The 23,388-nt window shown below is 41.8% G+C and overlaps 1 protein-coding gene across 2 annotated transcripts in view; it reads right to left on the minus strand.

Moving 5' to 3' along the window:
* Positions 1-19,411, minus strand: part of aff3 (AF4/FMR2 family, member 3) — a 32,667-nt gene extending 13,256 nt beyond the window's left edge. The window contains exons 1-5 of one of the 2 annotated variants that reach the window (XM_060929626.1): positions 19,241-19,411; positions 18,527-18,761; positions 4,945-5,022; positions 4,782-4,815; positions 3,903-3,951 (exon numbers count right to left, since the gene is read on the minus strand). In XM_060929626.1, the coding sequence (XP_060785609.1) occupies positions 3,903-3,951; positions 4,782-4,815; positions 4,945-5,019 (158 nt within the window). In that variant the 5' untranslated portion in view covers positions 5,020-5,022; positions 18,527-18,761; positions 19,241-19,411. The remainder of the gene's footprint in view (positions 1-3,902; positions 3,952-4,781; positions 4,816-4,944; positions 5,023-18,526; positions 18,762-19,240) is intronic. The other variant, XM_060929627.1, reaches the window with a different exon arrangement.
* Between the last annotated feature and the right edge of the window lie 3,977 nt (positions 19,412-23,388).

Genomic DNA, 23,388 nt, shown 5'->3' on the forward strand with positions numbered 1-23,388 from the left:
GTGTGTGTGTATGTATGTGTGTGAGAGAGAGAGAGAGAGAGAGAGAGAGAGAGCATAGTGGAAAGAGCAGTTAAGACCTGAGAGTTTGGACGATGAGTATCCTCCCAAAACACCCTCATAAACACACCCCTCAGACTTAAATTTACATTGTGGTTTGGTTGTTGTGTGTTACTGGAGTCTCTCTGCTCGTGTTAATCTCTTCCTTAAAAACTCCATGGGGTTTGTGCACATAATGATGTGTGTATGGAGCTGGGGGAGGACAGAGCCAGAGTACATGAACTCAACCTCAAAACAGCAGTTGTTCTCAAGCTGTAAAATTCTTGCTGTCCTCCCCTTTTCTTCTGTCTATTTCACTTTCTCATATGCATTCATTGCTTTATTCCACATTCACATTCACATTATCTCTAGCCGCTTTATCCTTCTACAGGGTCGCAGGCAAGCTGGAGCCTATCCCAGCTGACTACGGGCGAAAGGCGGGGTACACCCTGGACAAGTCGCCAGGTCATCACAGGGCTGACACATAGACACAGACAGCCATTCACATTCACATTCACACCTACGGTCAATTTAGAGTGCTTTATTCCATCTTTATGTATATCTAAAATACACATGCTCATGTGTAAAACATTGAAAGTTTGACTTGATATGAAAATTAGTGAAAAATATGAGAGCTGATCATTTTGACATTTTGAAAAATATCAATACCACAATCAACGTTGTGGTTCTGATTCCATAATTTTTTGGCTACATGCACATAGCGTGACATCACACACACACACGCACACACACACGTTTTTGACTTAAAGTGCATTTACAAATAGAGATATTTGCAAGCATATACAGTATATACAAAATGTTAAATAATACCAACTCTTGGTTTATGTTTAACATTTCTTAAATTTGAATCTGTTCAGTTAAACTGTTAACATTATTTTCAGCATATTATGGCTTTACACGTTTCAATCCAGTAAGAATAAAACTGGCAATCTACTGGCAATCAACACAGATATGGGTGTTTAAACCCATAAGAGTGAAAATGCATGGAGGTATATTTTTATATCTTGGTGGGGACTAAAGCAGCAGCCCCCTAAGACTGAACAGGTTACTGAGGTTAGATTAGGATGAGGTTCAGGAGGCAGAGTATTAATTAGGTGCTAACAGGCTTGTAGTACTCGAGTCCAGGACTCAGACTCGAGTCCAACTTGTGCCCTAATTTTAAGGACTCGTGACTTGATCTGGAGTTGAGCACTGATGACTCGGACTTGGACTCGGACTCGTGCATTAACTGCATTCGGACTCGTAAACTGGAGACGAGGACTCTGATTTTTTTCTGTATTTTTTTAACACGCCATAATAATTTGGCATAAGATATTTATATCTACATTAATTTTTGTACTAATTTCGTGCAAGAGTGGTGCATGCATCAGAAAGCCTCTCGGGCGCGCTCCGGACAGTGCGCGCACCAAGCAGACTCTTGCACACGCGCTGTAAACAACTCGCACCTGCACAGGATTAAGGTGCAATCAGTGTACGGATATAAAAACTGTAAAAACACACTTACTTTGTGAAGTATTAAGTTGTGTTGCTGACACATTACTGAGCCTTATTTGGTCTCCTGATTCCTGATTTCCTGTTTCTCTTCTTTGATTCTGCTGAGTCTACGATAGCCTGTTTGTGCCTCGCTTGACCTATTACCTGTTTCACTGTTTTACGATTTTGTCTGCCGTTCTGGATTGTTTACCTCTCTTCACTTGTATTAATAAACACACCTTCTGCACTTACATCTGTCTCCCAACCATCTCTGACAGAATACTTCGCACTCCCTGACAAAAAGAACGCACATTCACCTGTTCATACATCATGCTCAGGAACAAACTAAAGTTAATGGCGCTAAAATAGCCACCATCAAATGGTGCGGTCGGAGTCTTGTTCTCAGACTTGACTTGGATCAGTAGTGGACTTGACTTGGACTCGAATCAAAATTTTTTTTTAATGACTTGGATTTAACTCGGACTTGAACACTGGGGACTGAAGACTGGACTCGGACTCGAGGTTTAGTGACTCGACTACAACACTGGGTGCTAATTAGAAGGTCCTCACAAGGATAGTAAGATATACTTGTGTGTGTGTGTGTGTGTGTGTGTGTGTGTGTGTGTGTGTGTGTGTGTGTGTGTGTCCACAAGTAATGATAATAAAATTTGACAATTTTGACCTTGTTAGGACATTTGGATGATCCCCACAAGGAAAGTGTTGTTGTTTTAGATAGATAGATAGATAGATAGATAGATAGATAGATAGATAGATAGATAGATAGATAGATAGATAGATAAAGTTTCATTTTCATTAATGAAGTTAAAGTTAGGGTAAGTTTTAGGTACAGGCATAGCATTAATTAACTGCATTAATAATTGTCAGTGAGAGGTCCTCAGAAAGATAGTAAGACAAGTGTGTGTGTGTGTGTGTGTGTGTCCCCAGGTATGTAGTGCTAGTGCCTGGATATTGAGGTTTTTCACCTGACGTCACAGGGTCACGTGACGCCCCGGTGTCAGCCATTTTGAAGGTCAAGCTAGCTAATGTCAACAACATAGTAGCTGGTATGTTACTGTAGCAATGTTTACGTTCAGTCATTTGGATGACTGTTAAAACCTTTCAGTCTCAAGTTTTTCCTTTACTGTATTTACTAGTTTACTGTAATTATGATCCGGCAGCTATTTACACCGGATCCAGTGTAAATAGCTGCCGGAGCGCGTTCCGGCTTGCTCCCCCTCAAATTAAGCAGCGCGCTCCGGCTTGCTCCCCCTCAAATTAAGCAGCGCGCTCCGGCTTGCTCCCCCTCAAATTAAGCAGTGCGCGCCGGCTTGCTCCCGGAGTGCTCCAGCTGAGGTTCCGGAGCGCGCTCCGGCTTGCTCCCGGAGTGCTCCGGCCGAGGTTCCGGAGCGTGCTCCGGCTTGCTCCCCCTCAAATTAAGCAGCACGCTCCGGCTTGCTCCCGGAGTGCTCCGGCCGAGGTTCCGGAGCGCGCTCCAGCAGCTATTTACACTGGATCCGGTGTAAATAGCTGCCGGATCATAATTACAGTAAACTAGTAAATACAGTAAAGGAAAAACTTGAGACTGAAAGGTTTTAACAGTCATCCAAATGACTGAACGTAAACATTGCTACAGTAACATACCAGCTACTATGTTGTTGACATTAGCTAGTGCTAACAGCTAGCTGCTAGTACACTGCTACAACACAGACACCGACCCTAATAATACAGTTCTTGGTCATTGCCTGGTAACAGCAAATTTATAACGGGCCATGTCTCAACAGACTAGGAAGTTATTTCAATGACATTTAATAACATTTTGTTTATCCTGAGGACCGAAAGTAAATGAAAATGTGAACAAACCTTAGCTGTAATAAGATGGCGACCACCGGCTCCAGGGACGACCCGCTGATGTAGGCATGTTACCCAGCCTGACACAAAATATTTGTAGGCATCCAAACTCTTATACGCTTTCAGATCAATACCTGTGTATGGCGATGGGTTTTTAACGACATAGGTATACAGATCATGTGGGCCGAAGTCAGGTAAAGACGAGGGCTTCGTGTACTTCCGTACGTCAGTGAACAATCCTGGTGGAAGCAGGTAAACGTCGTTCTCTAAGCCTGCTAACCTCAATTTTTGCAAATACCTCTCCCTCTGCTCGCCCTGTAAATGCCCTACGTCGCTGGATAGTGAAGGTGTTTTCTGCATCTCGCTCCCTTTTCTTTTATGTTTTTCGTTTGTCGCCTTCCTCGCATTCAAACTGATTCGAGCCGTGACGTCCCAAATGGCAGCCTAACGATGCATCACATGACTTGGTCACGTGGGTGAAAAACCTCAATACCACCAGATCCAGTGTCATGTGTCCTACTTACGATTTATGAGGGGCCACACGTGGCATCCTTATAGGAGCATCATTCCTTACTGAGAAAGAAAAAATAATAATTGTATGAGAAAACGAATCTTAGAAAACTGTGTTTATCAACATGTGAAACATATGAATATGCAAGTGCATAACAAAAAACATTTAAAGCTTGTACACATCTACATTAATACACATACGGTATGAGGTGAGATCGACAAGGTCTGGGACTGTTCCTGTTGCGAACCAGCGGAGCACAGCAAGGTCATGTGTGTGCAGCACGAGCAAGCAATAACTCTCATGAGTCAGTATGCCATGTGACATTGTGCTGTCAATATCAGGACCTGTGTTACACACAGTTTTGTGACAACGTGCACAGGTACATTTATGATTTTACTAGGGACCAGAGAGCAAGCATCAAATTCTGTGTTGAACTCGAGAAATCAGCAACAGAGGCACTGCAAATGCTTCTGGGTCAGATGTTTTGAGAGGCATTCATGTGTCAAGAGCAGCAAAATGTTGTCTGCCAGTGACATCCTGCCCCTTTTTAGTGCGAATGACATTCAAAACATCTCACCCGGCTCACTGCTTCATTGCCTTAGGCTTGCTGGGTCTCTGTTGTCGATTGCAAATGCTTGCGCATGGCACAAATTACAAATGCGCATGTGCACGTTGTCACAAAAATATGTGTAACACAGGTCCTGATGTTGGCAGCGCAACATCATGCAGCATATTGACTCATGAGAGTTACTGCTCACTCCTGCTGCACACGCATGATTTTGCCATGCTCTATTAGTTCGCAATAGGAAGCAGTTCCAGAACTTTTTGATCGTGCCTTGTCAAAAACCAAAAACAGACGTCAATGAAGAGTTGTAGCTGCGTGCAGCATTACCTTGTTTGTGCTGAGTGCTGTGCCGTTTTCCCTCCTGCAGCAAGCAGATAAAACATACAGTTCACTCAGCAGGTAGTTACACAAACACCATACTGTCAGGTAAAAAGCTGTGGATCCTCTGGGGCAGGGTTTGTGTGCGCAATGTCATATCTCTTATACTCACTTTTGAATCTGAGTACAGGAATTGTTCGGTCCCCCCTCCACCTGGGGGCTGCTGGGAAGGCCAGGAGTGGGTCATATTCTAAGGAGAGGGAAAGAATTGGTCAAAGCTTAAGCAGGAGAAGTCAAACAGGTTTAAAGCTTCTGCATGAAATACATACTGAATGGCAATGCACAAGTTTTGCTGTCTGAGGTGTGAGACAGAGGTGGACTACTGACGTTTCATATTTCTTTTTTAATTTGCATATCTCAGCTCAGGGCGGCACCGTGGTGTAGTGGTTAGCGCTGTCGCCTCACAGCAAGAAAGTCCGGGTTCGAGCCCCGTGGCCGGCGAGGGCCTTTCTGTGTGGAGTTTGCATGTTCTCCCCGTGTCCACGTGGGTTTTCTCCGGGTGCTCCGGTTTCCCCCACAGTCCAAAGACATGCAGGTTAGGTTAACTGGTGACTCTAAATTGACTGTGGGTGTGAATGGTTGTCTGTGTCTATGTGTCAGCCCTGTGATGAGCTGGTGACTTGTCCAGGGTGTACCCCACCTTTCGCCCGTAGTCAGCTGGGATAGGCTCCAGCTTGCCTGCGACCCTGTAGAAGGATAAAGCGGCTAGAGATAATGAGATGAGAACTCAGCTCAGGTTCATTTACACCATGTCATTATTATTACTGGCCACTAGAGGCCATACTAAGTGGTCTGAATTACAATCCTGAGCATCTCAACAGGTTGAGCAGGGTGTCTGTGATGGGCCCTGAGTTACAGGAACATTTTATGGTATTGGAACTGTCCTCAGGGGCGGCACGGTGGTGTAGTGGTTAGCACTGTCGCCTCACAGCAAGAAGGTTCTGGGTTCGAGCCCAGAGGCTGGCGAGGGCCTTTCTGTGCGGAGTTTGCATGTTCTCCCCGTGTCCGCGTGGGTTTCCTCCAGGTGCTCTGGTTTCCCCCACAGTCCAAAGACATGCAGGTTAGGCTAATTGGTGTCTCTAAACTGACCGTGAGTGTGAATGGTTGTGTGTCTCTATGTGTCAGCCCTGCAATGACCTGGCGACTTGTCCAGGGTGTACCCTGCCTCTCGCCCATAGTCAGCTGGGATAGGCTTCAGTTTGCCTGCGACCCTGTACAGGATGAGTGGCCACAGATAATGGATAGATGGATGGATGGAACTGTGCTTATATCAGGAAAGGTTGTGAAAAAACTTTAGCACATATGCCTCTGTAGGGATGTAATAAATATTAATTTTTTTTTAACAGATACAAATTCAGCTATGACCAGGAAGCGTTTTTTATTTTTTCTGGGGGGTGGGTGGGACACTGGTATAGACCATGATTTTGGCCTCACCCTCTTTGGTTCAAATCCAAATGCAGATACAGATATTTGCAGGATTAAACAAATACAGAAACAGACACAGATAGTGGCACTGCATTACACCTTTACAAAGATCCTTCTTGTTATTATACAAACAATTATTAGTATAGGCTAGTACAGTTTTAGAGCACTATTGCAAAGTCATGGCATATCTATTCAGCCATCAATCATTTTTATGAATCTAGAGCAATAGATCATATACTAACCTCAGTTCCAGAAAGTTGGGATGTTTTCCAAAATGCAATAAAAACAAATATCTGTGATTTGTTAATTCACGTGGACCTTTATTTAACTGACAATAGTACAAAGAAAAAATTTTCAAATTACTGACCAACCTAAATTGTATTTTGTAAATATAAATGAAGTTAGAATTTGATGCCTGCAACATGCTCACAAAAAGTTGGGACAGAGGTATGATTACTGTTGTATTACATCACCTTTCCTTTTAATAACATTTTTTAATTGTATGGGAGCTGAGTATACTAATTGTTGCAGTTTTGCAATGGAAATTTTTGTCCATTCTTGCTTGATACAAGACTTCAGTTCTCAACAGTCAGTGGTCACCTTTGTCTGAGTCTCCTCTTCATGATGCACCATACATTCTCAATAGGAGACAGATCTGGACTGGCAGCAGGCCAGTCAAGCACACGCACTCTGTGTCTACAAAGCCACACTGTTGTAGCCCATGCAGAACGAGGCCTGGCATTGTCCTGCTGAAATAAGCATGGACTTCCTGGGAAGAGATGTTGCCTTGATGACTATGTCTCTCTAAAATCCTAATATATGCCCCAATATATCAATAGTACCTTCACACACATGCAACTCACCCATATCGTGGGCACTGATGCACCCCATACCATCACAGATGCTGGCTTTTGTACCTTTCTCTGATAACAAGCTGGATGGTCGTGTTCACCTTTGGTACGGCGAACTCAATGTCCAGTTTTCCCAAAAACAAGCTGAAATGTGGACTCATCTGATCACAGCACACATTTCCACTGTCTTTCAGTCCATCTGAGATGAGTTCAAGCCCAGGGAAATCAGCGGTGTTTCTGCATAGAATTGATGAATGACTTCCTCTTTGCATAATACAGTTTCAGGTTGTATTTGTGGATTCAGCGGTGGACTGCGTTAAGTAACAACGGTTTTCCGTAGTACTCCCAAGCCTATGTGACTATATTTGTCACATTAGCATGATGGTTTCTCAGGCAGTGCTGCCTGAGGGCTCGAAGGTGACACATTCAAGAGTGGTTTCCGATCTTGCCCGTTACGCACTGAGATGTCTCAGAATTTCCTGAATCTTTCACAATATTAGGTACTGTAGCTTTTGAAAGACCTAAACTCTTGCATTGAGACTTTTTTTTAAATTGACTAACAATTCTCTCATGAATTTTGGCATAAAGGAGTGAGACACAACCCATCCTTGCTTGCAAAGACTGAGTCTTTGGTGCTGCTCCTTTTATACCCAATCATGATACCAATTAACCTACTTATTGTGGGATCTTCCAAAATGGTGTTACTTGAATATCCTAAAAACTTTTCAGTCTTATTTTGCCTCTGTCCCAACTTTTTTTGAGTGTGTTCCAGGCATCAAATTCTAACTTTGTTTATATTTACAAAATACGATTAAGTTGGTCAGTAAAACTATTGAAAATTTTTTCTTTGTACTTTTGTCAGTTAAATAAAGGTTCGTGTGAATTAACAAATCACAGAGTTTTGTTTTTATTGTATTTTGGAAAATATCCCAACTTTTCTGGAAATATGGTTAGTAAGTTGAGCAAGTGCTCTCTCTTTTGTTACTCTGCATAATGTATGTGCAAGTTCCACTAGGACTGTGATCTTGCTCATAGGAAACAGATGTTATCAAAGATTAACAGAAAGGATGACAGAGTATTCACAGTGACAAGCAGAAAAAAAAACCTGAGTCACCTAATGTTATCTTTATATTCTACATCCCTTTCTCAGTGTACACTAACTGTCGTTGATCACATCTCCTTGTACACAGTATAACAATAATGAAATAATCAGAATAGCAAGATGTCTGAAGATTACTCAAGAAGGACATTTATTCATTATTATTCAAATTCTCTTTAATATTTTGAAACAAATATGAAATTATGTTTCGGTTTTCTCCTTCATTCCAAAGACATACGGATTAGATGATTAGGTCAACTGGCTGCTCTAAATTCCCCACAGATGTGAATGTGATTGTGATGGTTGTTCGTCTCTGTGTTAACCCTGTGATAGACAGGCGACCTACCCAGGGTGTACACCACCTCTCACCCGAAATCAGCTGGGACTGACTACGCAACCTTGATGGAAAAGCGGTATAGATACTCGATGGATGGATATAAAATTATTATTATTCATTTCTAGATATTTTACTCATTTCAAGGTTGAAATTGTCTTATTCTAGGCCAGTGATTCTCAAACTGTGGTACGCGGGCTCCATTCTAGTGGTACGCCAAAGAATCACTTAATTAAATATAAATACAATTTAAAAAATAAAATGTGAAATACTATCCATAATATCCAAATGGATGAAAATATCTTATCAACCGATGACAAGAAAATGAAAGGAGATACAAATTAAGTCAATAATTTTAAAAAGTTTGCAAGTGCTTCTGGGTAGCCATACGTAGCGTATGTACGCATTCCCACCGTTTCCGCTGACAGACGGTTATCCGCCATTGGTAGACCAGGCTGTGATGGGAAAAGGTGGAGGTGGCTTTGCTAATTATGACGAGTACGACAATTACTGTCGTGGGTTAAATCCGCGAATGGGAGCGTGGATCAGGAGAGAGGGAGAACTGAAGAGGACGTGTGTGAGCCGAGCGCAGATGCTAACGACAGTGGCAAAACCAGCCCCAGAACTGCTAGCAAACAGCAGAAACCAGTGAGGAGGAAGTATGACGAAAAATACATAAAACTGGGATTCATTTGGAGCGGGACAGAGGAGCTGCCCAGGCCGCAGTGTGTTGTATGCGGGGACGTTCTGAGCAATGAGTCCATGAAACCATCGCATCTCAAACGGCATCTTACAACCAAACACACAGCACTAAAGGACAAACCAATGGATTTTTTTTACGAAAACGTGATGAACTGAAGCAGTCCAAGTCCACCATTCTGTCCTATGGTACACCCGTAGCCAAAGCACAGGAAGCTTCATATCGTGCCAGCCTCCTGATCGCCAGAGCCGGTAAGCCGCACACAATCGGGGAACTGCTGTGTTTGCCATTAGCCAAAGAGATGACACGTATCATGTGTGGAGAGAAAGCTGCCAGACAGTTAAACTTGGTGCCGCTTTCAAATGACACTGTGTCAAGGAGAATAAACGACATGGCTGACGATGTTAAAAAGACGCTGATTGAGCGCATTAAGAACAGTAGATATTTTGCCATACAGCTTGATGAGACTACAGATGTTGCAGATTTGGCCAATTTATTGGTTTATGTGAGATATGAATATGACGGTGTGGCGCAGGAGGACTTTGTTCTGTAAATCACTGGAGACCAGAAATACATCAGAGCAAATATTCCAGTTACTGAACAAGTTCATCCAGGAGCATGGCTTGGATTGGACGTTGCAGGACTGTGTTCACAGAGGCATGCACACCCATCACATTAAGCTCAGTAAGTTGTCAATCAATAGTCAATCAGTCAATAATCTGTGTATATTTAACATTATAAGCTGTTATTCTTAATGCTTTTCCTCACTTTTGTTTTATTCTTAATCTTATTGTTCTTCCTCTGTTTGTAGGCGTGTGTTTCTGTTTCAGAAAGCAGTCACTGGAGTTAAGAAACGGCAAGAACTGCAGCTATGCATAGCCTGTTTTGATTTTTTTCAAGTACATCAAGTACAGTACTTTTTTTACTTAACATTTAAGTACAGTACAGTTATTTAACTTTTAAGTACATTTTCATTTAATCTTTAAGAACTGTCTTTTAATATTTATTTTAGTACAATGTTTTATTTCACTTTTATGTGCAATTAATTTTATTTGATTCATTATTTAAGTACAGTGTTTTATTTTCCTATATTTAAACACAGTGTTACTGTTCAAAGTACTGTGTGTACTGTTACAGTGGCCAACAATATTAAATATACTTGTTAAATAAAACCTCCGCCTTGTTTTTAATGAATACTTAGGCCTACTACGCTACTGTATTTTAATGTTGGTCATTATGGTGGTACTTGGAGAGCCAAGTATTTTCTGAGGTGGTACTTGGTGAAAAAAGTTTGAGAACCACTGTTCTAGGCCAACTGGCAGATCTCATTCTCATCTCATTATCTCTAGCCGCTTTATCCTGTTCTACAGGGTCGCAGGCAAGCTGGAGCCTATCCCAGCTGACTACGGGCGAAAGGCGGGGTACACCCTGGACAAGTCGCCAGGTCATCACAGGGCTGACACATAGACACAGACAACCATTCACACTCACATTCACACCTACGGTCAATTTAGAGTCACCAGTTAACCTAACCTGCATGTCTTTGGACTGTGGGGGAAACCGGAGCACCCGGAGGAAACCCACGCGGACACAGGGAGAACATGCAAACTCCGCACAGAAAGGCCCTCGCCGGCCACGGGGCTCGAACCCGGACCTTCTTGCTGTGAGGCGACAGCGCTAACCGCTACACCACCGTGCCGCAACTGGCAGATAATTTTGCTTATTTTAAGTGTTTATTTATAGAAAGAAACAATTACCCACCAACAGAATAAGACAGTTTGAAGTTTGAAATAAGTAAATATGTCCCGAAATAGACCTAATGGACTTTTTGTTGTTATTTAATAATCCCGTAATAGAAAGGACTTGTCTGTTATCTTCACTTTCTATGTATGACATGCAGCAAAAATGGCTTACAACAATTTATTTCATCATCTTTTATCATGTATGATTTGCACATTGTTCTCTCTCTCTCTCTCTCTCTCTCTCTCTCTCTCTCTGCGTGTGTACGCAATGAACAGGAAATAGTTTGTAGAAAAGGTCAAGTGTTATCTGTTCTGACAGTGGTAGCTTGTCAGAGGAACAGATGAGGATCTGTGATAAGGCAGCCATTAGGATAGAATGGAAATTATGCCTGGACCACATATTTGAAATCTAATCAACAGCTACACTCGAAACACTTACTATGACAAGCAGAAGGTCAGTGTCATGTTATTTACCAAGACATGATACAGCTGTGTATCCAGCAACCTAAATACTAACTTCAGCATGCACTCACATGCACAGATGTGCACAGATATTTATGCTAATGCTTCACAGATCCGTCCATGTGATATTCTTTTAAAAAGAAATAATTTGCCAAGGACAGTCACAGATTAAATGTCACGCATAATATTGGTCCCAGTTAAGACAACCCATTTCCTTCTACCTTCTCTCGCTTATCTTCAGATCACCTCTCACACAAACACGCTCCTCCCTGTGGACTACAAGCTTTCCTCTTTCCACTTGTCCTCTGGCTTCATTATATCTCTCTGCTCTCTCAGTCACTAAGGACTGGCTCGTTCCTCTGTTCGAACAACAAGGCTTCCCAGGTGAGGCTGCTCCTGTGTACTGTATTTCTAAAGTCTGACTGTTTACACAAAATTTACCCATGGTTTTGATCATTTTCCACCATTTCAGTTTGACTTTGAACTTGCAATGATAAATTTACATGACAAAGTCGAATAAAGACAGTTTAATGCTGATATTGCAGACAGGGAAACTGTAACCTAAAAAAAAAAAGCTTACACGTGCCATTGAATAGTTTTGTTTATTGTTTGTTTTTTAATCGAGCTCTTGCATCCAGAGTATCTTGAATGGGGAGAGAATGCTCTTCCTTTATCTATGATGATGAAGATAATAACTCTGAAATAAGCCAAATTTAGAAACATTCTCTAACTGAAAATACAAAAACCACAAACACACACACACGCCCCCCCACACACACACGCATGCACGCAGATAAACAGAAGACTGCATGCAGGTGAGTGCTGGTTGACTGCAGCTGAGTGCAAGAACCACATACAGTATATAGTGCTGCAACACCTATGCACCATAACACATGCATTTAGCACTCATATGCCTCAGCATCTTACGGCTCAACATCCTGTGAGATGTGAGATTCTCTTACACACACAATAGAGTAAGGGCATGGGAGGCCAGGAATGTGCAGCAGCTTTAAGCTCCTCTGACCAACATGTGATACAGTTCAACAAGGACATCACTTTAATTCAAATAGAGAATTAACAGTGGCAAGCTGCACTAATCCAGTTTTCAAAATGTATTACTGCGCTCAGAAGTATATTTAACAGTTATTCCATGAACTTGAGTTGTGCATGAGCTGATAGCTGGTGAGGCATGTAGCGCCGAGTTGGCTGTCAGCCATGTACGACAAGATTGAGTGGAATAACCATTTTATTATATCCACATTCACTGGATTTTGAGAAACAGAGCATTTTTATTTTTATTTTTTGCAAATTCGATAGATAAAACCTTTGTACAAAACATATGACAAAATCATTTCCGCTTAGAGTGTAAACAAACTGGTGAAACGACAGTAGCAATTTGTGAAAAATGCTATAATAATAGTTCTTGAGAAAAAAAGATACGTTCTTACCATAAAATACTTTCATTCCATGCTTTGTTGCTTTTTTTTGTATTTTTGGTTTTTTTTGCTTTTGAGTAGTTTTTATTTCATCCTCGGTTGGTTCAGCTACACGCATCGCCATTTTCTTCTTCTTCTTTAGGGTTTTTGGCGATTGGCAAACCAACTTAAAGGTGTATTACTGTCACCGACTGGGCTGGAGTGTGGAACAGGAGCTATTGGGGTGAAAAAAAAAACCCAAACCTATATTCTTTTAGCTATTTCTCATCATCTTATAAATACTTGATAACAAAGTGACATATCTGACTTGATATGCGCCACCATTTTGTTTTTCTCTAGTGATCAGATGATAGCCTAGTAGTAAAGTAGCCAATCATATTGCTCATGTCCAATGAATGTGGATAGAATAATACCATATACCCAGAAGCATAACATGTCCATATATTCTTTGAAACACAGGTCAGTTGAGTTTTACTCTGAATATCATTCATTCATTCATTCATTCATTCATTCATTCTTTCCTTCATACATCTTCAGTAACTGCTTCATCCTGGTCAGGGACACATTTGAAGCCTATCCAAGGAACACTGGGCACGAAGCAGTGACACACCCTGAATGGGATGCTGGTCTGTAGCAGGGCGCTTTTAATATCATGCTTATACATTTTTAATAAAAAAGTTATCTTTATCTGCCTCTCCGATTCCCAGCCTGTTTTACTGAGACTACCTACTTGTGATAAATATTTATAAGCAGGACCCCAGTTTATCAATAATAGCTGGCATCATTACAATACAGCAAGGTTATGTTTTGTAAATTAACTAGCTTATTCTGGTACATTAGCTAAATAATACAGTATCACGCTCAGTGATGGGAGAAGCATGGTGCATGTCAATATAAGCCCAAGTTGTCTTTTAAATGAATATTTTATAGCCAGGTTGTGTTCCAAACCTGAGGGCTAAACAAGAACAAATTCAGTTCCTTGCAATCATACTGACCAGGGTTTGTTTAATGCAGGCCTGACAGTTGTGCGCTGTGCATACTGACTATAAGAGGCCATAAAATCAGTTGTGAGATCACTGAAAACGAACTTTAGTAATGAACAATGTTGTCTTTGAGGAACTATAAAGTGATTTATTTTGCGACGCTGCTTTAGAAACGGCACATTTGCACTCTTTTCACTTGTCATGTTGAGTTAGTGTTGAGTTCATTAGCAAGAATTAGCTTACCGCAGGGCAGCATGGATCATTTCAAACAGAATACAACTGTACAGAGTAAAAGTATGCCAAAAGAGCATGCTATTGTTTCATATAATTAAGTACAATTCAGAACAATGGATTTGCGGTTGGTTGGCACGGCAGCATATCCAGGTCCCATTTCCGCCTCGTGCCCAGTGTTCCTGGGTTCGGTTTTAGATCCACTGTGACCCTGACCAGGATAAAGCAATTACTGAATATGAAGAATGAAGATTTGCAGTTTAGGATGTGGCCCATGGCTGCAATCAGCATAGCCTGGAAGCAAGACACAGTCAGTATGCAAATATGTCTCTCACATTTGATGTAGATAAAGACTGGGATTTTCATCCTTATAATTTAAACACCACAGCAAGAATACAGTTTTCACAGTGTAGCATGTTATATTCATGTTACCATATTCAACCATATTCATGCATATTTTTCATTTTATTTTTTGTTACTTATACGTGTTATGCGAGCTAATAGTTAGGTCTTATTTTGACTCACTTTTTTTTGTTTTTACCGTAGACTCATTGAGCTGTGATAGGCAATAACTCTTTAAAAAAAGAATAATAAAATAAACTTCAAAGCATCTTTAGCTGCTAAATAGTGTACCATAGTACAACTAACAAGCTACTAAATTTAGTATTCATGAAGACACTTTGTATTTGGTTTCTTAGCCATGAAATACTCTTTGCAACTACTGAGAAGTCCATTAACTTAGACTCTGTTTACACCTGGAATTAACATGTATCCTGGGTGTTTTGTGTCCTAGCATTCATTACCTCTGCAAACTTTGTTGGAGGAGGTCATGTTTTTGCCTCCGTTTGTTTGACTTTTCCCAACGTAACTCAAAAAGTAGTGAACAGATTTTGATGAAATTTTGAGGAAAGGTGGGCCATGGGCCACGCAACAATTGATTAGATTTTGATACACATCCAGATATGTATGTGGATCCAGGATCCAGATATGTATCCAGATCCAAGCCTTTTTTGTCTGTTCCCGACGTAACTCAAAAAGTGGTGAATGAATTTTGATGAAATTTGGTGGACAGCTTTAGTATTATCCTACGTTCAAGTTTTTTGATTTTGATGTTGATAATATGTAGTTTGGCAGAAGTATGCACTTTACGTAGTGCCCTTCTAGTTCATTCATTCATTCGTTCATCTTAAGTAAGCACTTTACCTTGGTCAAGGTAGTACTTATACTCTGAATATCATGCTTATGTATTTTAATAAACAAATTTTTCCTTTATATGCTTTCTCCATTTTCCAGCCAGTTTTACTGAGAATACATTTCATTACAGGCATTTAGCAGACGCTCTTATCCAGAGCGACATACAACATACCCAGAACAACCTGGGGAGCAGTTGGGGGTTAGGTGCCTTGCTCAAGGGCACTTCAGCCATTCCTACTGGTCCAGGGAATCGAACCAGTGACATTTTGGTCCCAAAGCTGCTTCTCTAACCATCAGGCGATGACCTGCCATATAAAGGACGCAATCAGAGTACCTATATAGGACGCAAACTGCACAAGCAACTACCTTCTAAGTAAGAATTGTAGTATGTAATTCACAAAGTGTCATCACTTTTACAAAACATATTTACTACAGCAATATTATAGTAGCAACAAGAGTTCAGTGTCAGAGCTCTCAAGTTTTACTTCTTACTATGTTGTACATCTTTTCACATAACTACTCAGTGTGCATGTTTCTGTTGTTATAATGCACTTATATCACATTGTAATTACCATTTGGAAACTTAAAATTTTCTTCTCCCACACAACTCCCACTTGCCATTGTGTAACATTATGTGATACACAAACAAGACTGAAACGATGGCAGTAGCTTCTACAGTTAAAGGCATTTGGAAGTGTTATGGCAGAATTAAACACTATATGTGTTTATCAAACATGTTATTTGATAGTAATAATGCCCTAATTAATAGTATAGTGTTGTTTAACTTTCTGTCTCAAACATGTGAAAAACATTAAGGTACTGTGTTCTTTTTCATAGAAATGACTATGTTCCAAGTCTGAGAACAGCTATAATTAGAATCGCCAACTTGTCATCTTGCAATTACTGGCACTATTAGGCCCTGCAGTTACTTGTCATGGTGTGTGTGTGTGTGTGTGTGTGTGTGTGTGTGTGTGTGTGTGTGTGTGTGTGTGTGTGTGTGTGTGCACGCACACCATGGTAAATAGCACTGGCAGGTCATAAACGGGTGAACCTGGAGAAGCAGCCTGTTCTGGCTGGGGAACAGATCATTTCAGGGAAACTTTGAGGTTGCACACATTTAAAACCTCTTTGTCATCCATTAGAATGGCAAAAACCCAAATAACTTTTAACACAAAATAAACAAATGGTTGTTGTAATAGTTATAAGAAATACATAAGCATGTAGGGCCATAACAAAGTTTCACGTGTGGAAATTTGCCAGGAATTGGATCCATGAGCACACTGTCAATCCATACTGAAGAAAGAAAAAGGAGCCCAAAGTTCTCAAAGATCTTTAAAATATTTTGTTTATTCTTGTGGGTGTTGAAGTTCAGAATCAACTGTTAAACACCATGTTTGAACCAAGTGGTTTGGAAGTGGTAGAAGAAAGAAACCCTTCCTGATAGCAAAAAACACAGCCTGAAATTCAGCAAGTGTTAACTACACCTGGCATCATGTCTTGTGGTCAGATTAGATCAATTTGTTTGGCAATGATAGGGGGCTGTCCCTGAAAGGCACTTGATAGGTTGATAAGTGGTGCTTTGGGGCTATTCTGGGGCAGACTTGGCCATAGACAGAGCTTTGAGCAAGATGATAAGTGAAACATATTTCCAAATCTTCCAAAGAAACCCCAAATCCATGTTTGCTGGCCGACCAACCGGCCGACCATGGGTTTCCTCCAGGCTCTCTGGTTTCCTCCCACAGTCCAAAGACATGCAGATTAGGTCAACTGGTTACTCTAAAGTTGCTTTTACATGGGCAGTGGGAACAAGTTGCACCTGGAACAAGTTGTGCCCACTTTCCTTCGTGTTTACACGCTCACTCTTTATTGGTAGCAAACTGGAGGTTAGACAGGTAAACACAAAAGTGTGCATGTGCAAATCAGTGATTAGAAGTTTGTTTTTAACTTGCTTTATTCTCCTCTCGCTGCTTGTTTCTGTTTAAATGCTCGGTGATTTGGCAGTAAATCCAACTTTCACGTCTGGAAAACTGATTCACTCTGAATGATGTGTCATTCAGGGAACAAATTGACTCTCTGAGTCATCTCTTTTAGAGAAATTTTAAATAGAAAAAAGTAAACAATTATCTGTATCTCCCCACAACTGGATGAGGGTAAGAACTTCTTCTTTAGTCCAGTTATTACTGCGATTGGTTCGGGAATTGCTTGACTCCATGATTTAAAGGCGGAGAAGTTTGACAAGGATAAACACTCGAGCAGAGCTGACCATTGAATTTGCCACGTAGCGGTCTTGCCCGGATGATAAATGACCCAAATGAACACTACTGCACACGCGTAAGCCCTCCTACTTGCCAGTGATTGTGTTTAGACGGTAAATGGGAATAAACTGTGCCTGGAACAAGATGTTCTGTAAAAAGTTGTGCCACCGTGTAAAGTGGAACAAGTTGTGCACACCGGTGTCGAATTGTTCTGGAACAAATCGTGTTTAGATGGGCAGATGTGCCAGGGCAATTTGTTCCAGGAACAACTTGTTCTGGATGCAAGTCCTGTGTAAAAGCAGTTTAAATTGCCCATAGGTGTGAATGTGAGTATGAATGGTTGTTCTGCCCCCCTCCCCTCACCCAAAGGCAGCTGGGATATGGGTCTGGATTCCCTACAACTCTGATTAATAAGTGGTATAGATAATGGATGGAAGGATGGATGCATGGATGGATGGATGGATTAATTTATGAGGGCATGAACAAGAGCACGAGTGCTCTAGGCTCTTTGTCTATCAATAAGACACCAAATAACTAGCCAGTACGTTGTCTCTTTATTGAGACAATGTGTAGGCCTACTTACAATGTGGCACATAAAAACAAGTCTCTTGTCAACTCTTCATCACACCCACACACAATGTGGTGCCCTTGTAGATTAAAAGTCGCATACTGACTCATTGAGAACCGATAACTGATGATGAGCCATGTGGGCTAATGTGGAAATTAACTAGAACACTTTTAAGTATCTCACAGTCTCTTGCTTCATCTCAACTCATCACACCAACACACTCATTTCACTCTCTTAACACACCCTAACAGCTCCCTTCATCCACATTGCTGCATGTTTTCCTGTCTGAAAGAATGAATCATCTGCAGCTGTTGTGACTAGGAGACTGTAAGTGTGAGACAGACAGACAGAGAGAGAGAGAGAGAGAAATAGCCTATTTTTGCGTTTCACACTGATTGTGATTTGATCACTTACTCATCCAAACAGATCCGCTCTGCTCTGTCTGTCAGAAAACCCTCAGGCGCTTGATATGATGCACCACCTTTCCAACCTTCTTCAACTCTTCTTCCTCCAAACAGGTGCTGATGTGTGTGTGCACATCCAGCTCCCGACATCAGCGTGTGCAAACGCTACCCGTTTAGACTACAGTTCCAGCGGTTCCTCACGCGCAGAACCTGCAGCAGCTCCAAACTCGGCACAGAGAGCCATGCTGGGACACAGAGAGAGAGAGAGAGAGAGAGAGAGAGAGAGAGAGAGAGAGAGAGTCGGAAAACAGAGTGCACCAGCAGCCCTGCACTGACACAGCAGAGGAAGTCTCGGTTTGAATGTTTACATTTGAATATTTCAAACTTCACCTAATCATCTCTGAGCGCGCGGCCGCAGAGCAAAACCGAAAACCCAAAAAGTGCATGCGCGGAGCGCACCTTCAACCGGAAAACGGTTTCAACTGACAAAACTGCTGTAAACACTGCAATCCCAGCACCGGTACTGCCAACACAACACGGAGGAACAATAATATAGGCTGCTGAAGTGATGCACTCTGTAATGAAGCAACCTATAGTCTATACAACTTATCTTCTGGATGAAATGTATTTTTAAGGCTTCACTGAAATCCTGCAGTAACCTAATGAAATGTTAAACCTCTTCCAGGAGAACAACAAAACAGTTTCTGGCTAGAAGCCGACATACCTTTTAAAATGAAGAAAACCATTCATTTAAACTTCTCGTTTGCATGATGAGTACTGAAGCATGCAACAAATTCCTACAAGTTTCCCTCCTTCAAAAAAAAATACAAAAAACCCAAAACATCAGAGTGGTTCTGTTTCAGTCCTTTCAGTAATCCATCATGGTGCTATTGCGCTCCGCAGTAAACAGAATTAGCGGGTCACGCACGCGCGCACACACACACACTTTAAACCCGGGGAGCGCACGTGGGCAGGGCCACAGATACACTCCACTGAGTCCCTGTGCAGCGGCTGTGTCACAGCTGTAAGGGGTCTGAGTGTGAACCAGAGGGACAGCCAAGGTGCAAGCAAGAAAAGTCTACGAAGGCGTGTTTTAACAGTTTGCAGTAAGCCAAGCGGTCCTGGAAGATATTTTAGTGCATTCTTGTCTCAGTGGTGGAACCTATGTGTCTAGGAACTTCTCATCTCATCTCATTATCTCTAGCCGCTTTATCCTTCTACAGGGTCGCAGGCAAGCTGGAGCCTATCCCAGCTGACTATGGGCGAAAGGCGGGGTACACCCTGGACAAGTCGCCAGGTCATCACAGGGCTGACACATAGACACAGACAACCATTCACACTCACATTCACACCTACGGTCAATTTAGAGTCACCAGTTCACCTAACCTGCATGTCTTTGGACTGTGGGGGAAACCGGATCACCCGGAGGAAACCCACGCGGACACGGGGAGAACATGCAAACTCCACACAGAAAGGCCCTCGCCGGCCCCGGGGCTCGAACCCAGGACCTTCTTGCTGTGAGGCGACAGCGCTAACCACTACACCACCGTGCCGCCGTCTAGGAACTTTGTTTTTATAAAAGAGCCCAAAGCTTAATAAGAGTGCTTAAAGGTTCCTAATAATAAACTTTATTTAATAAGACTCAGGGTCCAAAATTGTACACACAAGAAACAAACACCTACATTATAATATGTTCATATATACACACGCGCGCACACACACACACACACACACACACACACACACACACACACACACACACACACACACACACACTAAAAAAGAAATCAGATTGAAGATAAGATACATACAATTGGCTCTTCCAATATTTCCAAATGTCAGAACAGTATTGGGTATTACTTTCCTTAATACTAGTCAAACACATTATGATGGCATTTCTTGATACTGTTAACCTACACATAAATTTGTACATGAGGTTTCTCATTAGAGCCTGGAACGTGGGTACATTTGCAGTTACAAACAGAGCACTTGTACTTTCCCACCTAGGCGTCTTAAGCAAGATTCTAAGTGCATCATTATATGCCACCTTGATCTTATTCATCTTTGCTTTGCTATAGCTACACCAAAGGTGAGCTGTATACAGTGGAGTACAGTATGTTCTAAAGAGAGATATTTTGACATCATTGGTACACATATAAAATTTACGTGCCAGCATATTCGCTTATCCTAAGTTGCTGTTAGAGACATTTAAATAGGTTCCCAAGACAGATTTCTAGATGTGGGTTTAAAACTGGATATCCTCCTTTACAGACATCAATGTTTTCCATGCCTTGCTGTTTTACACACTTGCAGAAGAGTAAAATAGCTTGAACCTGCATATGGTCCATGTGGCAATACATATGTAGAGGGATTGGCAACAACAAATGTTCACTTGAAGCAGGTGCATGTGATTTATACTGTTATGTAGTTTGTTTGTTTTATCTGTAAGCGCTTATCCTGTGCAGGTTCGCGGGGGCGGGGCAAGCTGAAGCCTATCCCAGCTGACCATGGGTGAGAGGCAGGGTACACCCCGGACAAGTCGCCAGCTCATCACAGGGCTGACACACACAACAACCATTCACACTCACAGTCAATTTAGAGCCACCAATTAACCTAACCTGCATATCTTTGGAGTGTGGGAGGAAACCCATGCAGACACGAGGAGAACATGCAAACTCCACACAGAAAGGCCCTCATTGGCCACTGGGTTCGAACCCAGAACCTTCTTGCTGTGAAGCAACAGTGCTAACCACTACACCACCGTGCCGCCCACTGTTATGTAGTGGCCTCGTATTATCAGTGTGTGTATGTGTGTGTGTGTGTGGGGGGGGGGGGGGGGGGGGTAATAGAGATGTAGTGGCTGATATCTCATCTCATCTCATCTCATCTCATCTCATCTCATCTCATTATCTCTAGCCACTTTATCCTGTTCTACAGGGTCACAGGCAAACTGGAGCCTATCCCAGCTGACTACGGGCGAAAGGCGGGGTACATCCTGGACAAGTCACCAGGTCATCACAGGGCTATATGAGGCCATATTGGCAGGAAAAAAGTAGAGTCCTAGTGTGTCAGCTGGAGTTGAAACAGCTAACTAATAGGAAACACTGTATAATATCCCTCACCCAAACATTCCCATTGGCCAAGGATGGCTCACGTGACATCAGATACTTCCACTGTTGAGTAAGCAATGTATCTTGTGACATCAAAAATTTTTAAAAAATGGAATGATGTGAGTCAGTCATGGTATATCCTGGATATACCATGAAATGACGCCACAATTTCAAGCTATATGGCCAACTCGAGTCACAGCTGTGGCTCCACGAGTGTTTCTGTGTATGTAGATCTATGTATCATGATCATGCCTAGCAAGACAGGCAATAGCATGATACATTGCACACGCGCATATCAAAGGTTGCGCTGACGTAAACAACAAACATGGCTGCCTCCAGTGAGTTTATGCCGAGATTCAATCTTAACACTTTTAGTTTGAAATTTTTTGATGAGGGATATAAATCAAATATACCATGCACTGAGAGGCACCAGATTCCCTTCAATAACTGGCATAGTACTATTTTCTTCAGGGCTGTGTCTAGAATCAGTACTTCATACGTAACTCAAATGAAGAGGAAAAACTAGCAACTAGCAGAAGAAGAAAGTTGAATAAAACATGGAGCACTTCAATGTGTCATAAGATTTACTATGGCCTCTCGTCTGTGTATTGATTGTTCACTAAATCACATGGAAGCTGAGGAGGAATGAGACAAAATGGGATCAGACTTTGCCGTGAGGTTCACAATAAAGTCAGCAGACATGATGCTATTAAAGTCTCCAAAATAAGGAAAACAGAAGACCACAAGCCTGACCCCAAACCTCTTTTGTGCTAGACTTTCACTATGTATCCGCTTAGATTTTTCTCAGTGGTTGGTTGTTCACTCAGGATGTGTTGCTAGCTTTGATGATCATAATTCCATTATGTGGGGCCTGGGCCATGCTGTTTATAGAGTTTCACATACGGTACTACCATGATGGCTTTCAAATAGTGACATCTAAATAACAAAAATCAAGCAATATTCCAGCTAGTCAAACCATACCACCCATTCTGAAAACACTCACACCAGTTAAATCAGAGGATTTCTATTTTTTTAACACAATAATGTGTCAGAGATAGACTGATAGAGTTCTTCCTCAGCATGTAGTTATAAAGTGACTTTTCAGCCCACCTTTAATCCATTTGTGCAGATGTGTTTCTAGTCTTCACTCCCCCCTCTTTGTCATGGTTTCACAAGTCAGATAGAGCATGTGCAACTTATGACCTCTGAGCCATTGTTCACCCTACTGAGCAAAGAAGAGAGACACACCTGGACAGGAAAATAGTCACCGAAACTAAGAACCTGCTTGTGTGAGGACTGGGTAAAAGAAAGACTGAAAGCGAGAGCACATACCAGAGTACCAACAGTGCAAGAGCGAGAAAGAGAGAGCTTAAGATAGAACAGTGAGAGAAAGCGATGGAAAAGGTACCTAAAAACTTTAGATATGAGAATTGCAAAGTGGATTCACAGGGTGACAAAACCATACCAGCGAGATTGCAGATCATGTCTTAACAATGCATTTGTGTTCAATGATGCCTGACGGTTTGTTTCCATGATGACACATCTGAACATGATATCTTGAGTTATGGCATTATTATATCTCCTACACATGAGGGGGCAGGAGTGTGATGCATGCATACTGCATCGTCATTAATCTCATCTCATTATCTGTAGCCGCTTTATCCTGTTCTACAGGGTCGCAGGCAAGCTGGAGCCTATCCCAGCTGACTACGGGAGAAAGGCGGGGTACACCCTGGACAAGTCGCCAGGTCATCACAGGGCT

This window comes from Neoarius graeffei, chromosome 9, assembly GCF_027579695.1.
Source record: "Neoarius graeffei isolate fNeoGra1 chromosome 9, fNeoGra1.pri, whole genome shotgun sequence".
Classification (NCBI taxonomy): domain Eukaryota; kingdom Metazoa; phylum Chordata; class Actinopteri; order Siluriformes; family Ariidae; genus Neoarius; species Neoarius graeffei.